This window comes from Anomaloglossus baeobatrachus, chromosome 2, assembly GCF_048569485.1.
Source record: "Anomaloglossus baeobatrachus isolate aAnoBae1 chromosome 2, aAnoBae1.hap1, whole genome shotgun sequence".
Classification (NCBI taxonomy): domain Eukaryota; kingdom Metazoa; phylum Chordata; class Amphibia; order Anura; family Aromobatidae; genus Anomaloglossus; species Anomaloglossus baeobatrachus.
In genome coordinates this window covers 800,727,760-800,752,434 of record NC_134354.1, presented here as the reverse complement: position 1 = coordinate 800,752,434, position 24,675 = coordinate 800,727,760, and the positions used below count along the sequence as shown (strand labels likewise).

Genomic DNA, 24,675 nt, shown 5'->3' with positions numbered 1-24,675 from the left:
AGCCTGGTTGACCTTTTTGTGTCCTTCTGAGAGGACGAAGAGGGCATCGGACTTGCGCAACGGCGCTGTTCTTGGGATGTAGATCCACAGAGCCCTGACAAGATCTAGAGTGTGAAGGGCTTTTTCAAAAGAGTGGACCGGGACCGGGCAGAATGACGGCAACACAATGTCCTCGTTTAAGTGGAAACAAGATACGACCTTCGGGAAAAAAGAGCGGGAAGGCCAAAGGACCACCTTATCACGATGGAAAATGAGGTAAGGTGAGCGACAGGAAAGAGCCGCTAGTTCGGACACTCGCCTGATAGAGGTAATGGCGACTAAAAAGGCAACCTTCCAGGACAGTCGTTGAAGAGAGATTTCTCTCACAGGTTCGAAGGGAGGAAGCTGAAGAGCTCCGAGAACCAGATTCAGATCCCAGGGATCTAAGGGGTGGCGATAAGGAGGGACCAAATGCGCCACCCCTTGAAGAAAGGTACGGACTTGAGGGCGAGAAGCCAGCAGCTTCTGGAAAAATACTGACAAGGCAGAAACCTGTCCTTTAAGGGTACTGAGAGCCAGTCCAGAGTCCAGACAGTCTTGCAGAAAGGCAATAACATTAGGGATTGAAAAGGTAAGGGGCGACCGATTATGATGGTCACACCAGGAAAGATAGGTCTTCCAGGTCCTGTGATAAATGCTGGCGGAGGAAGGCTTGCGAGCATTAAGCATGGTATGAACTACCTTAGAAGAAAGACCTGACTTGGCTAGAATCAAGGATTCAAGTGCCACGCCGTCAAATGCAGCTGTGCTGTATTCTGGTGGAATATTGGACCTTGCGACAGAAGATCCGGGCGGTCGTGAAGACGCCAGGGAGTGTCGCCGAGCAGTTGGAGAAGCTAAGGGTACCAGGCTCTCCTGGGCCAGTCCGGGGCCACGAGGATCACCGGGATTCCCTCCTCTTTGATTTTCTTGATTACTCTCGGAATGAGAGGAAACGGAGGGAAGATGTAGGGTAGGTGGAACTGCGCCCACGGAAAGACTAGGGCGTCGGAAGCCGATCGCTAGCGGGTCTCTCGACCGGGATATGAAGGGACGTCCGTATTTTGGCATTCATTCGAGACGCTATGAGGTCCACATCCAGGAGTCCCCAACGAAGAGTGATCTGATGGAACACTTCGTCGTGGAGGGACCATTCCCCTGCCGCTAGACCTTGCCTGCTGAGAAAGTCTGCGGCCCAGTTGTCTACCCCTAGGATATGGACAGCTGAAATAATGTGCATCTCTGCCCAAAGAAGAATCCTGGATACTTCCTTCATCGCTGCCTTGCTGCGAGTTCCTCCCTGACGGTTGATGTAAGCCACGGCCGTGGCATTATCTGACTGGATCCGAACAGGGAGGCCCAATAGTAAGGGTTGAAAATTCTGAAGGGCCAAAAATATGGCTCTGATCTCCAGAACATTGATGTGCAGGGAGCGCTCGGAAGGAGACCAGCGTCCGTGAACAGTGTGGTGGAGAAACACCGCCCCCCAGCCTATCAGGCTGGCATCCGTCGTGACTACTTGCCAGTAGACCGGGCGGAAGGACTTCCCTTGAGATAGGGAGGAGGCATGAGTCCACCAGACGAGGGAGCTGAGCGCAGACCGAGATAGGCGGACTGACCGGTCTAGGGAAGCTGTATTCTTGTCCCAGGAGGATAGAAGATCCAGTTGTAGAGGGCGCAGATGGAATTGGGCAAAGGACACGGCTTCTATGACCGTCACCATCTTGCTTAACACTCTCATTCCATTCTGAAGGGATGTGTGACGGCGACAGCGGAGGGATTGGGCGGCCCGGATCAGGGAAGACCTCATGTCCACTGGAAGAAAAACCCGGGACTGAGCTGTGTCTATCAGCATACCAAAAAAGGTGATGCGCTGATGAGGAATGAGGGATGACTTGTTGAAGTTGATAAGCCACCCTAGCCTTGACAGCGTGTCTAGGCAAATCTGCACGCTTTCTGAGCAAACTTGAAGAGAGCTCCCTTTGACAAGAAGGTCGTCCAAATAGGGAACGACCAGGATGCCTCTGGGGTGTAAAATGGACATGACGGCCGCCATGACCTTTGTGAAGGCCCGAGGCGCAGTGGCCAGTCCAAAGGGGAGGGCCCTGAATTGGAAAGGACGGTGTCCTACAGCAAAGCGAGGGAACCGTTGATGAGAGACACATAAAGGAATGTGTAAATAAGTATCTTGAACGTCTATGGAAGCTAGGAATTCTCCAGGTTCCATAGCGGCTAGCACTGTTCTCAATTTCATTCGGAAAGTTTGAATCCGTACAAATTTGTTCAGCCGTTTGAGGTCCAAGATAGGACGTACAGAGCCATCTTTTTTGGGAATGACAAAAAGGTTTGAATAGAAACCTTTGCCGCACTGTTCCAGGGGCACTGGAATGATAACATTTGCTTTCTGTAAAGAGGCTATGGCCTGAAATAAGGCCTGTCTTTGCGTTTTGGACTTTGGGAGACAAGAACGCAGAAACCTGTTGGCCGGCAGGGAATGTAATTCAATCTTGTAACCTGAGGTGACGATTTCTCGAACCCAAGCATCGTGAGTGTGGTCTAGCCAGATATCCCGAAAAAGCAGAAGCCGCCGTCCAACAGGAGTCGGATCTGAGGGATACCTGGCGTCATGCTGAGGGGGCCTGTACAGAGCGAGGTCCTTGGGGTTTAGGTTGCTTGGAGTGGGAACACCAAGAAGAGCCCCTTGAGGGACCGGATCCTCGATCTGAGCGTTGGGACGAACCTTGGACTGATTGGCCTGCCCCCCAAAAACAAAAGGACTGCATGCGCCAAGGAGATTTTTTTTAAATTCCTGGATACAGGCCGCTTTTGAGGTAGAATGGTACTTTTACCACCCGTCGTCTCAGATGAGTTTGTCCAGGGATTCTCCAAACAGACGCAGGCCATGGAAGGGGAGTGTGGACAGGGATTTCTTGGAGGCACTGTCCGCATTCCATATTTTTAGCCAAAGGACTCTGCGGGCAAAGACAGCATTGGCCGCCGATAGGGCTGACAAACTAGCTGCACTTAGGGAGCCGTGAAGAAAATAATTAGAGGCTAGAGAGAACAAATCAAGGATCTCAAAAGCCACCGGGGGAATATTACAAGAGTGAAGCATCCTGCGTAGGTTCTTGCTCCACACCCCCATAGCTCTCGCGACCCATGTTAAGGAAAACAGGGGACGAAGAGAGGAGCCCGAAGCCTGGAAAATAGATTTCACCGCAGCATCAACTGCGCGGTCGGATGAGTCCTTGAGATACGCGTTGTCTGAAACGGACATAACCGTGTGTTTAGCCAGCCTGGATGCTGGCGGATCCACAACGGGGGGTACTGACCAGGGCTTAACCATTTCAGAGGGAAAGGGATAAGCGAATGAAGAGAAGGGTTTTTTATTAAACCTATCAGGGTGATCCCACCGTTTGGATATAATTTGCCGAAAAACCGGATCCTGAGCAAAGGATTTAGGAGGCTTCTTGGCCCGCTTGATTAGCGACTGAGAAGTCGGGTCAGGAGGCTGATCAGAGATCGACAGAGTGATTGACAGCCGAAATTAGTGTGTCTTCTATATGCCTAGACTCAGAAAGGACATCTGAATCAGAATCAGAGTCTTGGGAATCGTGACTACTAAACGTCACAGAGCCCGGGTCAGACTGACCATCGTCCGAGTCGGATGAGACGTAGAGGTCGCAATGGCGCCTTTTGGAAACAGCCTTTTTACGTTCTGGGGAAGAGGGACCAGACGAAGCAGGCGGGCTCCTCTGAGGGAGCTGAGCCGGGGGAAGGCTGTGGGAGCCTGAGGACGGCTGGGATATCTGAGTGGCAAGGTCATCTAACCTTTTAGACAGCAGGCATTACGTCATCAGACGGGGGAGCTGCCTGGCCGGTGGCTGGAGCAGAATCCAGAGACTGCACGGCATCCTGGTCCGGCAATGGGGTCTGTTGGGACACGGTAGAAGGGGCATCGGAGCCCCGGCATAGTGGATAGCTTCGGCCATTAGAAAACGAGCGTCCACAGGTGGTACAGGCATAGTACAGGTCCATAGAGGACACCTGGGAAGCTTTATCACCCTTACGGTTACGCATGTCAGCAATAGAGTCCTACATCCCTATAGGGGTAGAGTTATATGAGTGAGGAGCCACTAGCAGTATTATAAAGTGACTGCTATGCAGAGCCGGTATATACCGTAGCAAAATGGCATATACTGTCAAACAGCCGGCATATATCTGCAGGCAGAGCCAGTATATACCGCTAATAGCTGATATACACCGCTAGCCAGCAGGCACACATCGCTAGAGAGACAGCGATATACCGCTGAGCAGAGCGGTATATAGCGCTGCAGAAGTGCAGAGCCAAGGAGGCGATCTCACCAGTGTCTGCTCCCCACGTGGAAAATGGCGTCCAGTGTTCCTGGCAGCCTGGAGGAGAGAGACGGCTTCCGGAGGCTGATTGGTCTCAGGGCTGGGACTAAGTGTGACGGCCAATCGGAAAGGAGCTGCTCCTGAGTGAGGGAGCGGCTTCCAGAGCAGTGAGAGGGAGCGTTGCTAGAATGCAGGCCGAAGCCGGGGGCTAAATTAATGATGCTCCCTGGGATCACAGCATGCATTGCCCCACCGGCGCCTCCTCCGGCGGTGGTTTGGATGCAGGGGACTGATTCGTCGTCTCCCTACCTGCTCCTGGCACCGTCTGAAGACGTGTCGGTGATGGATGCGGGGATCTCAGGGACGCATCTTCGGCTCAAGGCTGAAGCAGGTCCTCGGCTCTGCTAGTCCTCTAGAGCTACCTTGGTGTGAGGTGCTTCCAGGGAGTCTGGAGGGGTACGCAGACCCGACCACTTGGGTGCGAGGGAAGACTGATGGCTTGTGCACGCCAGGTTTCCTCTGCCCGTACGCGGGGGGAACGGGGGTGGCAAGGCACCCTGGTATTGCCCCTATCAAAAATAGAATGAATAAGAAAAAGAAACAAAATAAAAAGTAAAAATAAAAACAAAATAAGCTGGGCTGAGGCACCTCTGGTGGAGCTCAGGCCAGACATGTCAGCCTCCCCGCTGACACTAGAAAAAACTGAGCTAGTTTCCTGCCTAGCTGGGGTATATGCTGTGGGGGGAGGAGCTAACACTTTTGCAAATCTAGTGTCACGCCTCCCTGGAGACATCATATAACCACCTCCCAGAGGTCACATTACACCCCCCACTGCCCATAATAACCACCTCCCAGAGGTCACATTACACCCCCCACTGCCCATAATAACCACCTCCCAGAGGTCACATTACACCCCCCACTGCCCATAATAACCACCTCCCAGAGGTCACATTACACCCCCCACTGCCCATAATAACCACCTCCCAGAGGTCACATTACACCCCCCACTGCCCATAATAACCACCTCCCAGAGGTCACATTACACCCCCCACTGCCCATAATAACCACCTCCCAGAGGTCACATTACACCCCCCACTGCCCATAATAACCACCTCCCAGAGGTCACATTACACCCCCCACTGCCCATAATAACCACCTCCCAGAGGTCACATTACACCCCCCACTGCCCATAATAACCACCTCCCAGAGGTCACATTACACCCCCCACTGCCCATAATAACCACCTCCCAGAGGTCACATTACACCCCCCACTGCCCATAATAACCACCTCCCAAAGGTCACATTACACCCCCCACTGCCCATAATAACCACCTCCCAGAGGTCACATTACACCCCCCACTGCCCATAATAACCACCTCCCAGAGGTCACATTACACCCCCCACTGCCCATAATAACCACCTCCCAGAGGTCACATTACACCCCCCACTGCCCATAATAACCACCTCCCAGAGGTCACATTACACCCCCCACTGCCCATAATAACCACCTCCCAGAGGTCACATTACACCCCCGCCCCTCAATACTCACTGGTTCCCTCATGCAGGACATTGTACAGGGAGCCGTACGGCATCCAATGGGTGATTAGGACCGGGTGCGGGGCCGGTGGTGACTGACAGGCTCCCAATACGGGGAGAACATTGGGATGGGAAAATATCCTAAATAAGAGAAAGAACATGTAACCAATCATGTAATCAGAAAATAAATCTGTGGGTGGAGCCAACAATTCACAGGACAACATAGAACTGCAGCCCCCCCCTCCCCCGCAGAGCGAGGGGCCGCAGCTCCCCCCCTTCCCCCCGCAGAGCGAGGGGCCGCAGCTCCCCCCCCTTCCCCCCGCAGAGCGAGGGGCCGCAGCTCCCCCCCCTTCCCCCCGCAGAGCGAGGGGCCGCAGCTCCCCCCCTTCCCCCCGCAGAGCGAGGGGCCGCAGCTCCCCCCCTTCCCCCCGCAGAGCGAGGGGCCGCAGCTCCCCCCGCAGGGAGTTACCTCAGTTTGGGGTACTCTTCATTGAAGTCTCGGCTCTTCCTGGTGCTCCAGTCCCGGATCTTTAGCACTTTGATGATTATGTCGTTGCCTTGCCAGCGACCTTTCCAGAGCTGCAGGAATAATCATCAGCCCCACTCATCATCATTGCCCCCTCCACCATCATCACTACGGGGGGCCTCAGCGGCACTCACCTCTCCGGAGTGGTTGTCGTTCAGCTTGTGGCTGAGCATCAGCTGCTTATAGTCGATCCCGGCCTGTTTATTCAGAGTACCGTTCCCTGAAGACAAGATGGAGAGAGGTGAAGAGCCGCAAGAAAGCCGCACAGACGCCCCCCCCCCTGCAAGAAAGCCGCACAGATGCCCCCCCCCCCCCTGCAAGAAAGCCGCACAGATGGCCCCCCCCCTGCAAGAAAGCCGCACAGACGCCCCCCCCCTGCAAGAAAGCCGCACAGACGCCCCCCCCTGCAAGAAAGCCGCACAGACGCCCCCCCTGCAAGAAAGCCGCACAGACGCCCCCCCCTGCAAGAAAGCCGCACAGACGCCCCCCCTGCAAGAAAGCCGCACAGACGCCCCCCCTGCAAGAAAGCCGCACAGACGCCCCCCCCCCCCGTGCAAGAAAGCCGCACAGACGCCCCCCCCTGCAAGAAAGCCGCACAGACGCCCCCCCTGCAAGAAAGCCGCACAGACGCCCCCCGCCGCCAGGGAGCCGCACAGACGCCCCCCCCCCCCCCGCCAGGGAGCCGCACAGACGCCCCCCCCCCCGCCAGGGAGCCGCACAGACGCCACCAGGACATAATACAGAAGGCAGAGGAGGCAGTGTGGACCCAGTACAGACAGCAGGGAGGAGGACGCCGGTATAACCCGGACGGCGTGTGGATGGTGCAGTCGGGTTCCCCGGGGCCTGAGGTTACAGCGAGAAGCACAAAGCGGCCACTACAAGGAAGGAGCCTCACGTGGTCGAGTTCTGGTTGTTCCTTTCCAGAATGTGTCCTTGTACGGGATTCTACTCATACTCTGCCCCATCTTCTCTGCCCGATCTGTGGGGACAAAAGGTACAAACCATCACCACACCGACACCGCACATACTCCGCTCCAGCAACACACCGTCCTCACCACACCGACACCGCACATACTCCCCTCCAGCAACACACCGTCCTCACCACACCGACACCGCACATACTCCGCTCCAGCAACACACCGTCCTCACCACACCGACACCGCACATACTCCGCTCCAGCACACACAGTCCTCACCACACCGACACCGCACATACTCCGCTCCAGCAACACACCGTCCTCACCACACCGACACCGCACATACTCCCCTCCAGCAACACACCATCCGCAACACACCATCCTCACCACACGTAGTCCCCTCCAGCAACACACCGTCCTCACCACACTGACACCGCGTGTACTCCCCTCCAGCACACACAGTCCTCACCACACCGACACCGCACGTAGTCCCCTCCAGCACACAGTCCTCACCACACGGAAACCGCACGTACTCCGCTCCAGCACACACAGCGTCCTCACCACACGGACACCGCACGCACTCCGCTCCGCTCCAGTGCACAGCGTCCTCAGCACACCCACACCGCACGTACTTCGCTCCAGCGCACAGCGTCCTCAGCACACCCACACCGCACATACTCCGCTCCAGCACACACCGTCCTCACCACACGGACACCACACGTACTCCCCTCCAGTACACACAGTCCTCACACCGACACTGCACGTACTCCCCTCCAGCACACAGTCCTCACTACACCGACACCGCACGTACTCCGCTCCAGCACACACAGCGTCCTCAGCACACCGACACCGCACGTACTCCGCTCCAGCACACACAGCGTCCTCAGCACACCGACACCGCACGTACTCCGCTCCAGCACACAGCGTCCTCAGCACACCCACACCGCACGTACTCTGCTCCAGCACACACAGCGTCCTCAGCACACCGACACCGCACGTACTCCGCTCCAGCACACAGCGTCCTCAGCACACCCACACCGCACGTACTCCGCTCCAGCACACACCGTCCTCAGCACACCCACACCGCACGTACTCCGCTCCAGCACACACAGCGTCCTCAGCACACGTACTCCGCTCCAGCGCACAGCGTCCTCAGCACACCCACACCGCACGTACTCCGCTCCAGCACACACATACACAGTCCTCACCACACAGACACAATTATACACACATACAGCTTTTCCACACGTCCGTCACTCACCCCGCAGCAGCTCGCGGAGATGGGGTTTTCCCTTGTCCAGTGGGGTCTCCCCATACTTGTTACAGATGTAAATCAGAGCAGAATTATTAACTAGGTCCTGAAAACAGAAACACGGGAGATCACAGACAGCCATGAGACGATGGGAGGCGGAGGTGAGGATTAGGTGGAGCCCGGGGCCCCAAGCTTACCTCGGCCACGTCGTCCTGGCCCCAGAAGCAGGCGTAGTGCAGGGGGGAGTTCCCGTGCTCATTCACCGCGTTCACATCAGCCTTATACTGGATGAGCTGCGGAGAGAGAAGCAACCAGTCACCGGAGAGCAACGGTACATGGCGGGGGGGGGCTGGCGGCACAGAGTCAACTCCACGGGAGGGCACACCGAGCCAACCCCAGAAAGGGCCACACAGAGGGGAAGAGGCACGCAGAGCAGACCCCACACGGGGGGCACAGGGAGAGCAGACCCCACGGGGGGGGGGCACTCAGTCAGCTCCACGGGGGGGGGGGGGGGGCACACAGAGCCGACTCCACGTGGGACACGCACAGAGCCGACCCCACGGGGGGGCACGCACAGAGCCGACCCCACGGGGGGGCACGCACAGAGCCGACCCCACGGGGGGGCACGCACAGAGCCGACCCCACGGGGGGGCACGCACAGAGCCGACCCCACGGGGGGGCACGCACAGAGCCAACTCCATGGGGGGGGAGCACACAGAGCCAACTCCACGGGGGGGGGAGCACACAGAGCCAACTCCACGGGGGGGGAGCACACAGAGCCAACTCCACGGGGGGGGAGCACACAGAGCCAACTCCACGGGGGGGGGAGCACACAGAGCCAACTCCACGGGGGGGGGAGCACACAGAGCCAACGCCACGGGGAATCCCTTATTACTAATATAATAGGCAACCAGAAAACTAGCATAGAAATTAATGAAGATGAGAATGTCAGATTAAATGAGATCGATAGGAAAAACATGGCAGATCTCTTCTCTGACTATGAACGAAATTGCAAACTAGAAATTATCAACCATCTTAATAAAATATTCCTGGAAAAATACCTACTAGAAAATTTAATACCAATAGAATTTAAATTAAATCAGAAATCACCCTTTCCTAATGACAAGGATTTTACAACTAAATGGGAAGAATACTCACAAAAATGTTCACAAGGGCTTATTACAATTACTATAGGACAAAATAATTTAGAAATTGAATAATCTAAACCTAACTCTGGATATTTATTCCCTGTCATACGATTACAAAGAAATAGACCTCATACTAAAGATAACACTGAATAAATATGAAGAACTAATAAAGAAAAAAGCTATAAATTACATAAAAGCTAGATATGAAAATAATAAGGATAGCGATATTATGGAAATTGATAACTCCACAGATTCAGAAATCATAGATGACAGTATTATTTCAAACAACGATATAAATAGATTAAGAGATAAAACAAAAAGATCTGACCAAGGATAAACCTAACAAGAATAAAAATAAAAATACTAAAAATATTAAAAATATAAAAAATACAGAATCCACTAGTTACTTAACATCGGAAAAACAGAGAAATTACTATGAAATCCATAAATCCAAACTGAAAAACAGTAGAATAAATAGTAAAGGGTATAATACCCCCACCATAGAAAAATCATACCTTCAAGACCCCGATTTACTACTCACTCCGTGCAGCCCCATGAAATATAATGGGACTGTATCTAGAAGTAATATGGAAGCTCCGACAACACAATGTAATGTAACGGAAGTGAATAATGATGATAGGGAAGAAATTCCTAATACAGAAACCGTTACCACACACAGTAATAACGACACAAATAAATCTAATGCAGTAGATGAGAACAGTATTCAGCTACTCGATCTAGCTTTATTCACAGTACACGGAGAAAACGAATCACAAAATCTCCTACAACCACATACACCCCCTTCTACAATAGACAATTCGAATAGTCATCTAAGAGAAAAAAGCCCTAAAAAGTCAACTCATTTAAATACCATGAAATTCACTCATTATTTTCGGGTGGCCCCAGGACGCCACTTCAAGAGAAAAGAGAAGGAGAGGAGGAATCAGATGTAATCAGGGAAGAAGAAACGAACGATCAGAAAACCTTCCAGAAAAAAACACAATAGATCAATTAAGGAGACAACCAATTATACCTAATAGAGATAAAACACAATTATCAGATAGACTAGATGAAAACCCAAAAGAAATAAATGAAATAAATGGATTTAAAGATAAAGTCGAAAATAAAACAGGGATTTTCAATATTTCTAACCACATACTAACAGATGAAGAAAAATCACTCCTGGGTCATGGCTTATCCTTTAGCCCGACAGCAGGACTGGACACACTCATTATACCTTGATTTAAATGAAATTTTTAAAAAAATCACCATACAAAGACATTTTCTGATTGAAGAAAAAGGAAAAACAGGACAACATCCTTCAAAAAATCAGGATACTAACGAAGCAACACAATTGAACATTAAACGTGTTGACCCAAAGAATCCAAGGAGTAATTTTTACCCACTACATCATAAAGGGTCCCACATTGAGACATTCCAACAATTGATATTGAAGGACATCAGATCCTTTAATAACTCAAAAATAAAAATTAACCTCACAAAAGGAGAACAAAGGGCTATTACCATACTACAAGAGAATAAAAATATTATCATCAAAAGAGCAGATAAGGGGGGAGGGATAGTAATAATGAATAGGACATGGTACATAGATGAGGGTAAAAAGATCCTAAATGATAATAATTATTATTTACCCCTGGACAAGGACCCCTCAATCCAAATACTAGAGGATTATAATATGATCATAAAAGAAGCTTCAGAAATTGGAATATTAAACAAAAAAAGAGAATACATTTCTTGACACCAAAAAATACTCAGTGCCATACTTTTATTATTTACCAAAAATACATAAAGACCTGATTAATCCGCCAGGACGCCCAATAATTTCAGGGGTTAATTCCATAACCAGCAATCTCTCTCATTTTGTGGATCTGTTCCTACAAGAATACGTGGTAAAGTTAGTCATATTTGAAAGATTCAACCCAATTGATTAGGGAAGTATTAGCCCTACCCCCATTGAAGAATAGTGTACTCCTCACGATGGAGGTTTCTTCACTATATAACACATACCAGGGGCCTATCAGCCATCGAAAAAGCACTACTAAAAGACATGGAAATTTCAACACCACAACAGAATTTTATACTAAGGGCAATACAATTCATCTTAGAGAATAATGTGTTTACTTTCGAGGGTGCCTATTACAAACAAATGAGGGGCTGCGCGATGGGGACGCGATTTGCACCAAGCTATGCCAACATCTTTATGGGTGCATTTGAATCCGTCTCCATCGCGCAATCTAGATTTAAGGAACATATAGTACACTATCGTCGTTTCATAGATGACCTCTTCATCATATGGAAAGGCCCCCTAGATAAATTATTACAATTCATAGAGGACATCAACAGAAACGAATGGGGTTTATCATTTATGGCCACACATTCAAAAAAGACCATCCAATTCATAGATCTACAAATCAATCTAAATGAAGAAGGAAAAATTACAACATCCACACACTTTAAACCAGTAGATGTGAACAGCTATTTAAAATATAACAGCGGACACCTACCAAGATGGATCAGAAATGAAGGGAATTTTGTTACTTACCGTAAATTCCTTTTCTTCTAGCTCCAATTGGGAGACCCAGACAATTGGGTGTATAGCTACTGCCTCCGGAGGCCACACAAAGCAGTACACTTAAAAGTGTAAGGCCCCTCCCCTTCTGCCTATACACCCCCCGTGGGATCACGGGCTCCTCAGTTTTAGTGCAAAAGCAAGAAGGAGGAAAGCCAATAACTGGTTTAAAAAACAAATTCGATCCGACGAAACATCGGAGAACTGAAACCATTCAACATGAAACAACATGTGTACCCGAAAAAACAAAAATCCCTAAGAAAACAGGGCGGGTGCTGGGTCTCCCAATTGGAGCTAGAAGAAAAGGAATTTACGGTAAGTAAACAAAATTCCCTTCTTCTTTATCGCTCCTAATTGGGAGACCCAGACAATTGGGACGTCCAAAAGCAGTCCCTGGGTGGGTAAAATAACACCTCGTGATAGGGCCGTAAAAACAGCCCTTTCCTACAGGTGGGCAACCGCCGCCTGAAGGACTTGTCTACCTAGGCTGGCGTCCGCCGAAGCGTAGGTATGCACCTGATAATGCTTGGTAAAAGTGTGCAGACTCGACCAGGTAGCCGCCTGGCACACCTGCTGAGCCGTAGCCTGGTGCCGTAATGCCCAGGACGCACCCACGGCTCTGGTAGAATGGGCCTTCAGCCCTGAGGGAACCGGAACCCCAGCAGAACGGTAGGCTTCAAGAATTGGTTCCTTGATCCACCGAGCCAGGGTGGATTTGGAAGCTTGCGACCCTTTACGCTGACCAGCGACAAGGACAAAGAGTGCATCCGAGCGGCGCAGAGGCGCCGTGCGGGAAATGTAGATTCTGAGTGCTCTCACCAGATCCAACAATTGCAAATCCTTTTCACATTGATGAACTGGATGAGGACACAAAGAAGGTAAGACGATATCCTGATTGAGATGAAAGGGGGATACCACCTTAGGGAGAAACTCCGGAATTGGGCGCAGAACCACCTTATCCTGGTGGAACACCAGGAAGGGAGATTTGCATGACAGCGCTGCTAGCTCGGACACTCTCCGAAGAGACGTGACCGCTACTAGAAAAACCACTTTCTGTGACAAGCGAGAAAGGGAAACATCCCTCATAGGCTCGAAAGGCGGCTTCTGGAGAGCAATTAGAACCTTGTTCAGATCCCAGGGCTCTAACGGCCGCTTGTAAGGAGGGACGATATGACAGACCCCTTGCAGGAACGTGCGTACCTGAGGAAGTCGTGCTAGGCGTTTCTGAAAAAATACAGACAGCGCTGAGACCTGTCCTTTAAGAGAGCCTAGCGACAAACCTTTTTCCAAACCGGATTGCAGGAATGAAAGAAGAGTAGGCAATGCAAATGGCCAGGGAGAGACTCCCTGAGCAGAGCACCAAGATAAGAAAATCTTCCACGTCCTGTGGTAGATCTTGGCGGAAGATGGTTTTCTAGCCTGTCTCATGGTGGCAATGACCTCTTGAGATAATCCTGAAGACGCTAGGATCCAGGACTCAATGGCCACACAGTCAGGTTCAGGGCCGCAGAATTCTGATGGAAAAACGGACCTTGGGACAACAAGTCTGGTCGGTCTGGAAGTGCCCACGGTTGGCATACCGTGAGGTGCCAGAGATCCGGGTACCACGACCTCCTCGGCCAGTCTGGAGCGACGAGGATGGCGCGGCGGCAGTCGGACCTGATCTTGCGCAGCACTCTGGGCAACAGTGCCAGAGGTGGGAACACATAAAGGTAGCCGGAACTGCGACCAATCTTGAACTAAGGCGTCCGCCGCCAGAGCTCGGTGATCGTGAGAGCGTGCCATGAAAGCCGGGACCTTGTTGTTGTGCCGGGACGCCATTAGGTCGACGTCCGGCATCCCCCAGCGGTGACAGATCTCCTGAAACACGTCCGGGTGAAGAGACCATTCTCCTGCGTCCATACCCTGGCGACTGAGGAAGTCTGCTTCCCAGTTTTCCACGCCTGGGATGTGAACTGCGGATATGGTGGATGTCATGTCTTCCACCCACGTCAGAATCCGCTGGACTTCCTGGAAGGCTTGCCGACTGCGTGTTCCTCCTTGGTGGTTGATATATGCCACCGCTGTGGAGTTGTCCGACTGAATTCGGATTTGCTTGCCTTCCAGCCACTGCTGGAAGGCTAGTAGGGCAAGATACACTGCTCTGATTTCCAGAACATTGATCTGAAGGGTGGACTCTTACTGAGTCCACGTACCTTGAGCCCTGTGGTGGAGAAAAACTGCTCCCCACCCTGAAAGACTCGCGTCTGTCGTAACCACCGCCCAGGATGGGGGTAGAAAGGACCTTCCTTTTGACAATGAGGTGGGAAGAAGCCACCACCGAAGAGATTCCTTGGCCGCCTGAGAAAGAGAGACGTTCCTGTCGAGGGACGTCGACTTCCCGTCCCATTGGCGGAGAATGTCCCATTGTAGTGGACGCAGATGAAACTGCGCGAAAGGGACTGCCTCCATTGTTGCTACCATCTTCCCTAGGAAGTGCATGAGGCATCTCAAGGGGTGTGACTGGCCTTGAAGGAGAGATTGCACCCCTGTCTGTAGTGAACGCTGTTTGTCCAGCGGAAGCTTCACTATCGCTGAGAGAGTATGAAACTCCATGCCAAGATATGTTAGCGATTGGGTCGGGGTCAGATTTGACTTTCAAAAGTTGATGATCCACCCGAAACTCTGGAGAGTCTCCAGCACAACGTTCAGGCTGTGTTGGCATGCCTCTTGAGAGGGTGCCTTGACCAGTAGATCGTCCAAATACGGGATCACAGAGTGACCTTGAGAGTGCAGGACTGCTACTACTGCTGCCATGACCTTGGTGAAGACCCGTGGGGCTGTCGCCAGCCCGAAAGGCAGAGCTACGAACTGAAGGTGTTCGTCTCCTATAACGAAGCGTAGAAAACGCTGATGCTCTGGAGCAATCGGCACGTGGAGATAAGCATCCTTGATGTCTATTGATGCTAGGAAATCTCCTTGAGACATTGAGGCGATGACGGAGCGGAGGGATTCCATCCGGAACCGCCTGGTTTTCACGTGCTTGTTGAGCAGTTTTAGATCCAGAACGGGACGGAAAGACCCGTCCTTTTTTGGCACCACAAACAAATTGGAGTAAAAACCGTGACCTTGCTCCTGAAGAGGAACAGGGGTCACCACTCCTTCTGCCTTTAGCGTGCACACCGCTTGCAGAAGAGCATCGGCTCGGTCGGGAGGTGGAGAAGTTCTGAAGAATCGAGTTGGAGGACGAGAACTGAACTCTATCCTGTACCCGTGAGACAGAATGTCTCTCACCCAACGGTCTTTGACCTGTGGCAGCCAAATGTCGCCAAAGCGGGAGAGCCTGCCACCGACCGAGGATGCGGAGAGAGGAGGCCGAAAGTCATGAGGAAGCCGCCTTGGTAGCGGGTCTTCCGGCTGTCTTTTTTGGGCGTGACTGAGCCCGCCAAGAATCTGAGCTCCTCTGATCCTTTTGAGTCCTTTTGGACGAGGAGAATCGGGACCTGCCCGAGCCTCGAAAGGACCGAAACCCCGACTGTCCCCTCCTCTGTTGGGGTTTGTTTTGTCTGGGCTGAGGCAAGGATGAATCCTTACCCTTGGACTGTTTAATGATTTCATCCAAACGCTCACCAAACAGTCGGTCACCAGAAAATGGCAAACTGGTTAAGCACTTTTTGGAAGCAGAATCTGCCTTCCATTCCCTTAACCACAAGGCTCTGCGTAAAACCACGGAGTTGGCGGACGCCACTGCCGTACGGCCCGTAGAGTCCAGGCCAGCATTAATCGCGTAAGACGCAAATGCAGACATTTGAGAGGTTAAGGATGCCACCTGCGGAACAGATGTACGTGTGACCGTGTCAATCTGTGTAAGACCAGCTGAAATAGCTTGGAGTGCCCATACGGCTGCGAATGCTGGAGCAAACGACGCGCCGATAGCTTCATAGATGGATTTCAACCAGAGCGCCATCTGTCTGTCAGTGGCATCTTTAAGTGCAGCCCCATCTTCCACTGCAACTATGGATCTAGCCGCAAGCCTGGAGATTGGAGGATCCACCTTGGGACACTGGGTCCAGCCCTTGACCACGTCAGGGGGAAAGGGATAACGTGTATCCTTAAGCCGTTTGGAGAAACGCTTATCTGGATAAGCGTGGTGTTTCTGGACTGACTCTCTAAAGTCAGAGTGGTCCAGAAAAGTACTTAATTTACGCTTGGGATATCTGAAATGGAATTTCTCCTGCAGCTGACTCCTCCACTGGAGGAGCTGAGGGAGAAATATCCAACATTCGATTGATGGACGCTATAAGATCATTCACTATGGCGTCACCATCAGGAGTATCCAGATTGAGAGCGGTCTCAGGATCAGAATCCTGATCAGCTACCTCCGCCTCATCATACAGAGAGTCCTCCTGCTGGGACCCTGACCAGTGTGATGAAGTCGAGGGCCGCTCATAGCGAGCCCGCTTAGGCTGTCTGGGACTGTCGTCCGTGTCAGAGCCTTCACCCTGGGATGCATGGGACACCCCCGGATCCCGGAGCTGTTCCAACTGAGGGGGACCAGGGAGCAATGATTCAACAGTGCCCATGGTCTGAGTTACTGGTCTAGACTGCAAAGTTTCTAGAATTTTAGTCATAGTCACAGACAATCTATCCGCAAAAACTGCAAACTCCGTCCCCGTCACCTGGACAGTATTCACAGGTGGTTCTCCCTGGGTCACCTCTAGCAGAGGCCCCGGCCGAGCAAGTGCCACAGGGGCCGAGCACTGCACACAATGGGGGTCAGTGGAACCTGCAGGTAGAGTAGCCTCACATGCGGTACAAGCAGCATAGAAAGCCTGTGCCTTGGCACCCTTGCTTTTTGCGGATGACATGCTGTTGTCTCCTCTGAGTAATCTAGGAGGGTATATAGCCAAGAATCACCAGCGACCGTACAGTGCAATGTATAGCATGCAAGTATAAAAATACAAATGAACACTTCGGCACTAGTGGGGTCAGCACCAGAGGTGCCGCTTACCGCCCGCGGAAACGCGGGTGTGTGGTCGCCAGAACCCCGTGTCTGGGTCTCCCAGAACTTGTCTCCCCTCTCCAGCTCAGACTGCACACAGGAATGGCTGCCGGCGTTCTGTGAAGAGGGGCGGACCGTGGGCGTGCCTCAGACAAAGTGCGGGAAACTGGCGTCCCACTGTGTCCAGTGTGAGGGCTGGAGTATGTAAAATAGACTCCAGCCCCCTGCGCTGATGTTCTGTACAGCGTCCCGCCCTTCCCCTGACTGGCAGGCCTGGGGGCGGGAACGAAGCGAAACTAGGCCGCAAAAGCCGGGGACTCGAGTAATAAGCGCGGCCGTCATATATGCACGGCCAGCGCGGAAGTCCCCGGCGCACCACAAGTCCCAGCCGCACCGCAGTGTAAACTGACAGCAGCGGCCGGCGCGGCAGTTCCCAATACATTAACTCACTCAGCAGAGCTGTAGTGAGTAGTGGCACAAGCGCGCAGCGCTGTTGTCCCCGGTGCACTAACACACCCAGCAATGCTGCAGTGTGTCTGCGCGCGGTCTGTACGGGGACACAGAGTACCTTGACGTAGCAGGGCCATGTCCCTGACGATACTCAGCTCCATATCCAGCAGATTCCCCAGCGGTTGTGGATGGAGCACGGTCTCAGTGCCTGGAGACCGGTAAAATCCCACTTCACCCAGAGCCCTAAGGGGGATGGGGAAGGAAGCAGCATGTGGGCTCCAGCCTCCGTACCCGCAATGGGTACCTCAACCTTAACAAACACCGCCGACAAAAGTGGGGTGAGAAGGGAGCATGCTGGGGGCCCTAGTATGGGCCCTCTTTTCTTCCATCCGACATAGTCAGCAGCTGCTGCTGACTAAACAGTGGAGCTATGCGTGGATGTCTGACCTCCTTCGCACAAAGCATGAAAACTGAGGAGCCCGTGATCCCACGGGGGGTGTATAGGCAGAAGGGGAGGGGCCTTACACTTTTAAGTGTACTGCTTTGTGTGGCCTCCGGAGGCAGTAGCTATACACCCAATTGTCTGGGTCTCCCAATTAGGAGCGATAAAGAAATACCATATGGGCAATATAGAAGAATTAGAAAGAACTGTACAGCAGATACGGATTATAAGAAAGAGTGCAAAATCCTTAAACACAGATTCCTGGAAAAGGGATATCCTAAAAGACTGATACAGGATGCATACAAAAGAACAAATCCCCTTACCCAGGCAATATGTGTACAACCTAAACAAATGAATGATACGAACAAGAATGAAAAATCCAAATTATCTAAATGGAGTCTCGTTACTACATTCTGCCAACCAAGAACTCATATTGAGAGACTAATCAAAAAATATTGGTTTATATTAAAAAGTGACCCCATATTAACAGATTATATACCAAACAGACCCATTATCATATACAAGAAAAATAGGAGTCTGGGTAATTTAATTGCACCAAGTAACACTGTTCAGAAACCTCTAACTGCTAAGATGAGCAACCCAAACCACTGGGGTTGCTACCCATGCCATACATCAAAATGTCTATGTTGCCAGGTAATCACAAGAGGAGAAAAAACATACATGTCAAAAACTACAAGGGAAACCTTTACAATAAAACACAGATATGATTGCCACTCTACATATGTAGTTTATTTGTTGGAGTGCCCATGTGGTATCCAATACGTGGGAAGAACCATTCAAGAAATGCATGCACGGTTGAATAAACACCGGCAGAATATAAAAAATGGATACCCCCTACATAGTGTATCAAGACACTACAATAATTTACATAATAGGGATCCAAAAATGAAACTTACAATTATAGATTCTATTGATAATAAAGATCCACAGGCAGTGAATAAACTCATCAAAAAAGAAAGCTATTGGATCTTCAAATTGGGCACGTTAGCTCCGGAAGGCCATAATGTAATGATAGATAATGTTGCTAAATATTGATAATAACTATATCCATTCAGAAAATAATTTCATAGGAGAATACGTGCATAAGAATAAATATACATGGGATTATATATATATGTGCACATATAATATATATGCATATAAACAAGTAAATAATTTAAAAATAAATAAAGGATAAAAAGAAAAAATATGAATAAAATATGATATCAATAAGCTGTATATATGGCGAGAGAAAAAATACAAATGTATTGAAAAATCAAAAGAGTTACTGGTAATATTACAAAATAAATGGGTAAAATAAATTTTGACATAAAAGAACATGCTAATAAGAACCTGATAATCTCCCATATCTGTATATTTGCACATACATACATACATATATAATATATGTATACACATACTATAATAGAAAAAGGGTAGACTATTTTTAACAATTTTATTATGATACCATATTATATTATATTTCAGAAAAAGCTGTATATATCCCGTTTTTATTAGATAATTATGTTCTATGGTTTTTATAGACTTCATATAACTTTTATAGATCTTATATAATTTTATCCGACTTTTTATAACCTACCCAAGAAAATCCTTTTAATATTTAAGGGTTAAATTATTTGTATGTATGACACACCCATAAGCCCTATCTAAGGGGTTTGTTTCACCTATAAATTTAATGTGTATTGGCTCTTGTTACACCTGAGGAAAGCAAGTGGATCTTGCTGAACGCGTTGTGAAAAGAGAATTTTGTTACTTACCGTAAATTCTTTTTCTTATAGTTCCGTCATGGGAGACCCAGCACCCTCCCTATTGCCTGTTGGCAGGTTTCTTGTTCCGTGTGTCTTCACCGGCTGTTATTGTTGTAGACAGAGGTTCCGGTTCTTCCGGATTTTACTCTGTCTCTTCTTGTGGGTGGATGTCCCCCTTCAGCTTTTGCACTAAACTGGCTAGGACTGGCTAGCAGGGGGTGTATATGCTAGGAGGGAGGAGCTACACGTTTTGAGTGTAGTAACTTTGTGTGTCCTCCGGGGGCAGTAGCTATACACCCATGGTCTGGGTCTCCCATGACGGAACTATAAGAAAAAGAATTTACGGTAAGTAACAAAATTCTCTTTTTTTCTTTATCGTTCCTATGGGAGACCCAGACCATGGGACGTTCAAAAGCAGTCCATGGGTGGGAATAAACAGACAACTGAGAAGCAGGCAAACCTAACTTCACAAATGGGCGACAGACGCCGGAAAAATGCGTCTGCCCAAGCCCGCGTCTGCCAAAGCATGAGCATGCCTTGGGTAGTGCTCCGAAAAAGTATGCAGACTATTTCGAGCTGCAGTCTGACAGACCTACTGAGCCGTAACCTGGTGCCTGAAAGGCCAAAAAGGCGCCGACAGGTCTGATCAAATGTGCTCTGATCCCCAGCGGGGAACGCACTTGAGTACACTTGTAGGTCTCGGAAATGGCCGACCTAAGCCAACGAACTAGGGTCGGCTTAGATGCCGAGAGACCGCTACGCTGACTAGCAGTCAGCACCAGAGAAAGGTGCACCGCCTAATAACGGCGGTGCGAGACACATAGATCCGGAGCGCCCGCACCAGATCCAGGATATGCAACGCTTCCTCAAGCGATGAACAGGAGCCGGACAAAAGGAAGGCAGGAAAATTGCCCCGGATAAGGTGGAAGCAGTAACCACCTTAGGGAAAAAAGTCCGGAGTCGGACGAAGACCACCTTGTCTTGATGCAAAAGACCAAAAAAAGGGGGTGACTCCGAGAGAGTGCAGCCAGAACTCTCTGGCGGGAAAATATAGCCACTAGAAAGAATACTTTCTGTGAAAGATGAAACAAAGAAACCTCCCCAAGAGGCGCATAGGGGGGTTTCCGGGACCCGGAAGGACCGGATTAAGGTCCCAGGGCTCCATAGGCCGCCGGAAAGGCGGAATGATGTTGAGATGCGCCCTCAAAGGAGCGCACCGGAGCCAGCCGGACGATACGCCGCTGGCACATACTGACAGAGCCGAGACCTGTCCCTTAATGAGGGATAGTCCTATCTGTAGACCGGACTGTGGAAGGGACAGGAGGGTCGGCAAGGCCAAAAAGGTCAAAGGACACTTTGGAGCTCGAGTCATAGCGGAGATGACTTCAGGAAGGATATCAGAAGTCGCCAAGATCCAGGACTCAAGAGCTACGCCGTCAATCTGAGAATTCAGAATTCTGACGGAAAAAAACGGACCTTTTGAGAAAAGGTCTGAACGGTCCGGAAGATGCCATGGCAACCCAAAGGACAGAAGGAGCAGGTCAGAGTACCAAGCCTGCCTGGGTCAGTCTGGAGTATGAGAATGACCCGACGGCCCCCTTTACTGATCTTGCGCAGGACTCTGAACAAGAGGTAGAGGGTGAAATACGTAAAGAGACGAAGCTGGGATCAAACATGAACCAGTGTGTCTACCGCAAAACCTGAGGATTGTGGACCACGGTTGGACAGCTGAAATAGTCTGCCTCGCAGTTTTCACATCTAGGATGTGGGCTGCGGATACGGTGTACTAGGAGTCCCTTGTCCACTGAAGAATGTTGAGCCGCCAAGATTGCCAGGCGGCTGAGAGACCCGCCCTGGAAGCTGATGTAGGAAAACGCTGTCACGTTGTCCGACTGGACTCGAATGTGCCTAGCCGCCAACAGATGGTGAAGGCTTAGAGAGCTAGAAATACAGCTCTGATTTCCAGCACATTGATCCAGAGGGCTGATTCGGACAGAGTCCAAGCGCCCTGCGCTCCACGGTGGAGATATACTGCTCCCAAGGCGGATAGGCTAGCATCCTGGTGAGGATCACCCGGGACGGGGCCAGGAAGGAGCGCCCCTGAGACAGAGTGGCCGAAGCCACCACTGAAACGAGCCCCTGGTCAGTGGCGAAGCCACCACCCCGTGGGAGGAGGGAGTTCGCTTGTACAGCGGAAAACATCCAGTCTCAGAGGACGCAGGAGAAACTGGGCAAGGAATCGCTTCCATTGACGCCACCGTCTGACCAGCACCTGTATATGGTGTCTGATAGAACGACGTCGACCGCCAGCGGAGGGACTACTGATCGACTAAGAGCAGCTTCACAAGTGCCGACAGAGTCTCAAGAAGGCCATCCAGGGCAAAAGATCACTGCAAATCCCTAGGGGTGCAGGACCTTAATCACAGCTGCCCCAATGAGAATACTCGAGGGGCCGTGGCTAACCCCAAGGGAAGAGCCACGAATTGGACCACTCCGATTGTCAAAACGTAGTCAACGCTGGTGTGAAACTGCGATTGACTCCTGCAGATAGGCATCTCTGATGCCGATGGCTGCTAGGGAATCTCCTTGGGTTCTTGATTGATCCGGTGAAAAACACACGGAACAAAACCGAGACTCCATGTGAAAAACGCCACACCTGACTATGCTTGAAAAGCTAAAGATCCAGGTCGGAAGGCACCGCCCTCTTCGGGGACTAGTAATAGATTTAAGCAAAAATCTCAGAACCGTTCCCAGTCGGGAACCGGTACAATTACTCCATTGGCCTGCAAGAAATGCCACGGCCTGTGAGAAGGCGGCGGCCTTGGAGCCGGGAGGAGTTGACAGAAAAAATCTGTTTGGCGGGTGGACAGAATTCCATCCTGTAGCCATGGGAGATATAATCCCGCCCCCACTGAACGGAGACGTGTTAGAACCCTACGTCGCCAAGTGGAGAGAGCCTGCCCCCGACCAAGGAGGTTGTTGGCGTGGCTAGATAGCTCGGAGGAAGCTGACTCAGTGGCAGCATCTCCTGCGGTCTTCTGAAGACGCAGCTACGAGTCATTTGGTTCTATGAACCTAGGCCGAGCTAGAGGACGATCAGATGGAGGAACGGAAACCACCGAAACCTCAACTGATTCCTGCCCTGGACAGGTTCCCTGGTTTAGGTTTGTGGCAAGGAAGAACACTCCCCGCCAAGAGCTTCCTTAATTTCATCCAGTTGGTTCCGAGGAAACTGGTCCCTCCGAAGCCACAGGGGCCTGCGGATAGCGAGAAAAGTAGCCAAGACCACCGCCGTGCGGAGTCCAGCATGGCAGACCTGGCAGAGGATGAAAAGACTGAAGTTCAGGCAACCGTTTTGGGCATAGAGTCCCTGTGAGGGAACGCATCTCCTCCAGAAAAGTAGAGAAGGTACAAAAAAACCCGCCTGCTGTAAAGCTGAGGAGAACGAAGCTCCTGCCACCCCCATACCGACTTGGCCAAAAGGACAACCGGGCGGACCGCAAAATCCTTTAGTGAGGAGCCATCAGCCACTGACATAACGGTCCGGGCTGAGCCACCTGAGGTGAATGAGCCCACTTCTTGACCACCATTGGTGGACAGGGGAAACACAGTCCTCAGAATCACGCTTCATGGGAAGCGACTGTCAGAGCGGACCCTGGGCTGGTCACAGGGGTCTGAAAACTGGAGTGGTTAAGGAACACACGTTGTGTTCACCTAGATAAGGTAATTCCGGCGGATTGAGGTCCAGTACAAAATTAATGTACCGTGGATCCTTATAGAGGTGCCGTCAGCCACTGATACAACTATCCGGGCTGAAAGTCTAGACACCGGAGTGGCCACCCTTGGCGAATGAGTACACTCCTTGACCACCTCTGATGGGAGGGGGAGACAGGCAGCAGAACCCCGCTGTGGGGTCTGCAGGACAGGCTGTGGGCTTGGACGCAGCGGGCTGAAAACTGGAGTGGTTAAGGAACACACTCCTCGTCCTGTTAAAGGTATACTGATGCCTTTCTGCCAGCGGGGAATACTCCCCTGATACAGGCGGATGGATGTCCAGTACAAGTATAATGGACGCAATCCAATCATTCGCATCTGCGTCACCTACGGACGGATCAATGTACATAAAGTAGCGTCCGAGCCCCTGTAGAGACATCCTCCTCGTCCAGTGAGTCAGCTCGTAATCGGAGCTGCGGGACGGGGAGGACAGGGGACCCTGCGTCTCCCTGTCAGGAGGACGGGGTCTGAGCCCAGAAGGAGAGTCCCTTGTGAGCTTTGCTGAGCGAGCTGAAGCAGAAAACACCCTGAGAAGGGGGCTGCATGCTCAGCAGATGCCGGGACAGCCGACCCCTAAAAATAGATTCCCCCAGGGGTCAGCCACCGAAACCGGAGCAGCTGGAGGGACCATTAATGAGCCTCCAAGCTGAGGGGCCACAGTGGTTATGAGCTCGGTACAGCCGTACGAGACTACCTGCAGTGGGTAATAAAAACAGCCTGCAGCCTCGCTCTGTGAGACATGCTGCAGAGGTGGGGGCTCTGTCTAGAATACCCAAGACAGGGGTTCAGCCTGGGGAGACTCCAGGCTGAGGCACCACCACATAAGAACCATTACAGTGTGGGTCTGTGCCGGTTCAGGCAATATGAGGTTACATGCAGAACATGTAGTGTACAGCCTTGGAGCTTTGCTCCTAGTG

The 24,675-nt window shown here is 51.2% G+C and overlaps 1 protein-coding gene across 2 annotated transcripts in view; it reads right to left on the bottom strand.

Annotated features, from left to right (window-relative positions):
* The window catches only part of ILK (integrin linked kinase), a 52,257-nt gene that overhangs the window by 7,184 nt on the left and 20,398 nt on the right, over positions 1–24,675 (bottom strand). For both annotated transcript variants that reach the window (XM_075334789.1, XM_075334790.1), the window contains exons 4-9: positions 8,802–8,897; positions 8,614–8,710; positions 7,332–7,415; positions 6,571–6,656; positions 6,380–6,489; positions 5,924–6,051 (exon numbers count right to left, since the gene is read on the bottom strand). In XM_075334789.1, coding sequence (XP_075190904.1) covers positions 5,924–6,051; positions 6,380–6,489; positions 6,571–6,656; positions 7,332–7,415; positions 8,614–8,710; positions 8,802–8,897 — 601 coding nt within the window. The remainder of the gene's footprint in view (positions 1–5,923; positions 6,052–6,379; positions 6,490–6,570; positions 6,657–7,331; positions 7,416–8,613; positions 8,711–8,801; positions 8,898–24,675) is intronic.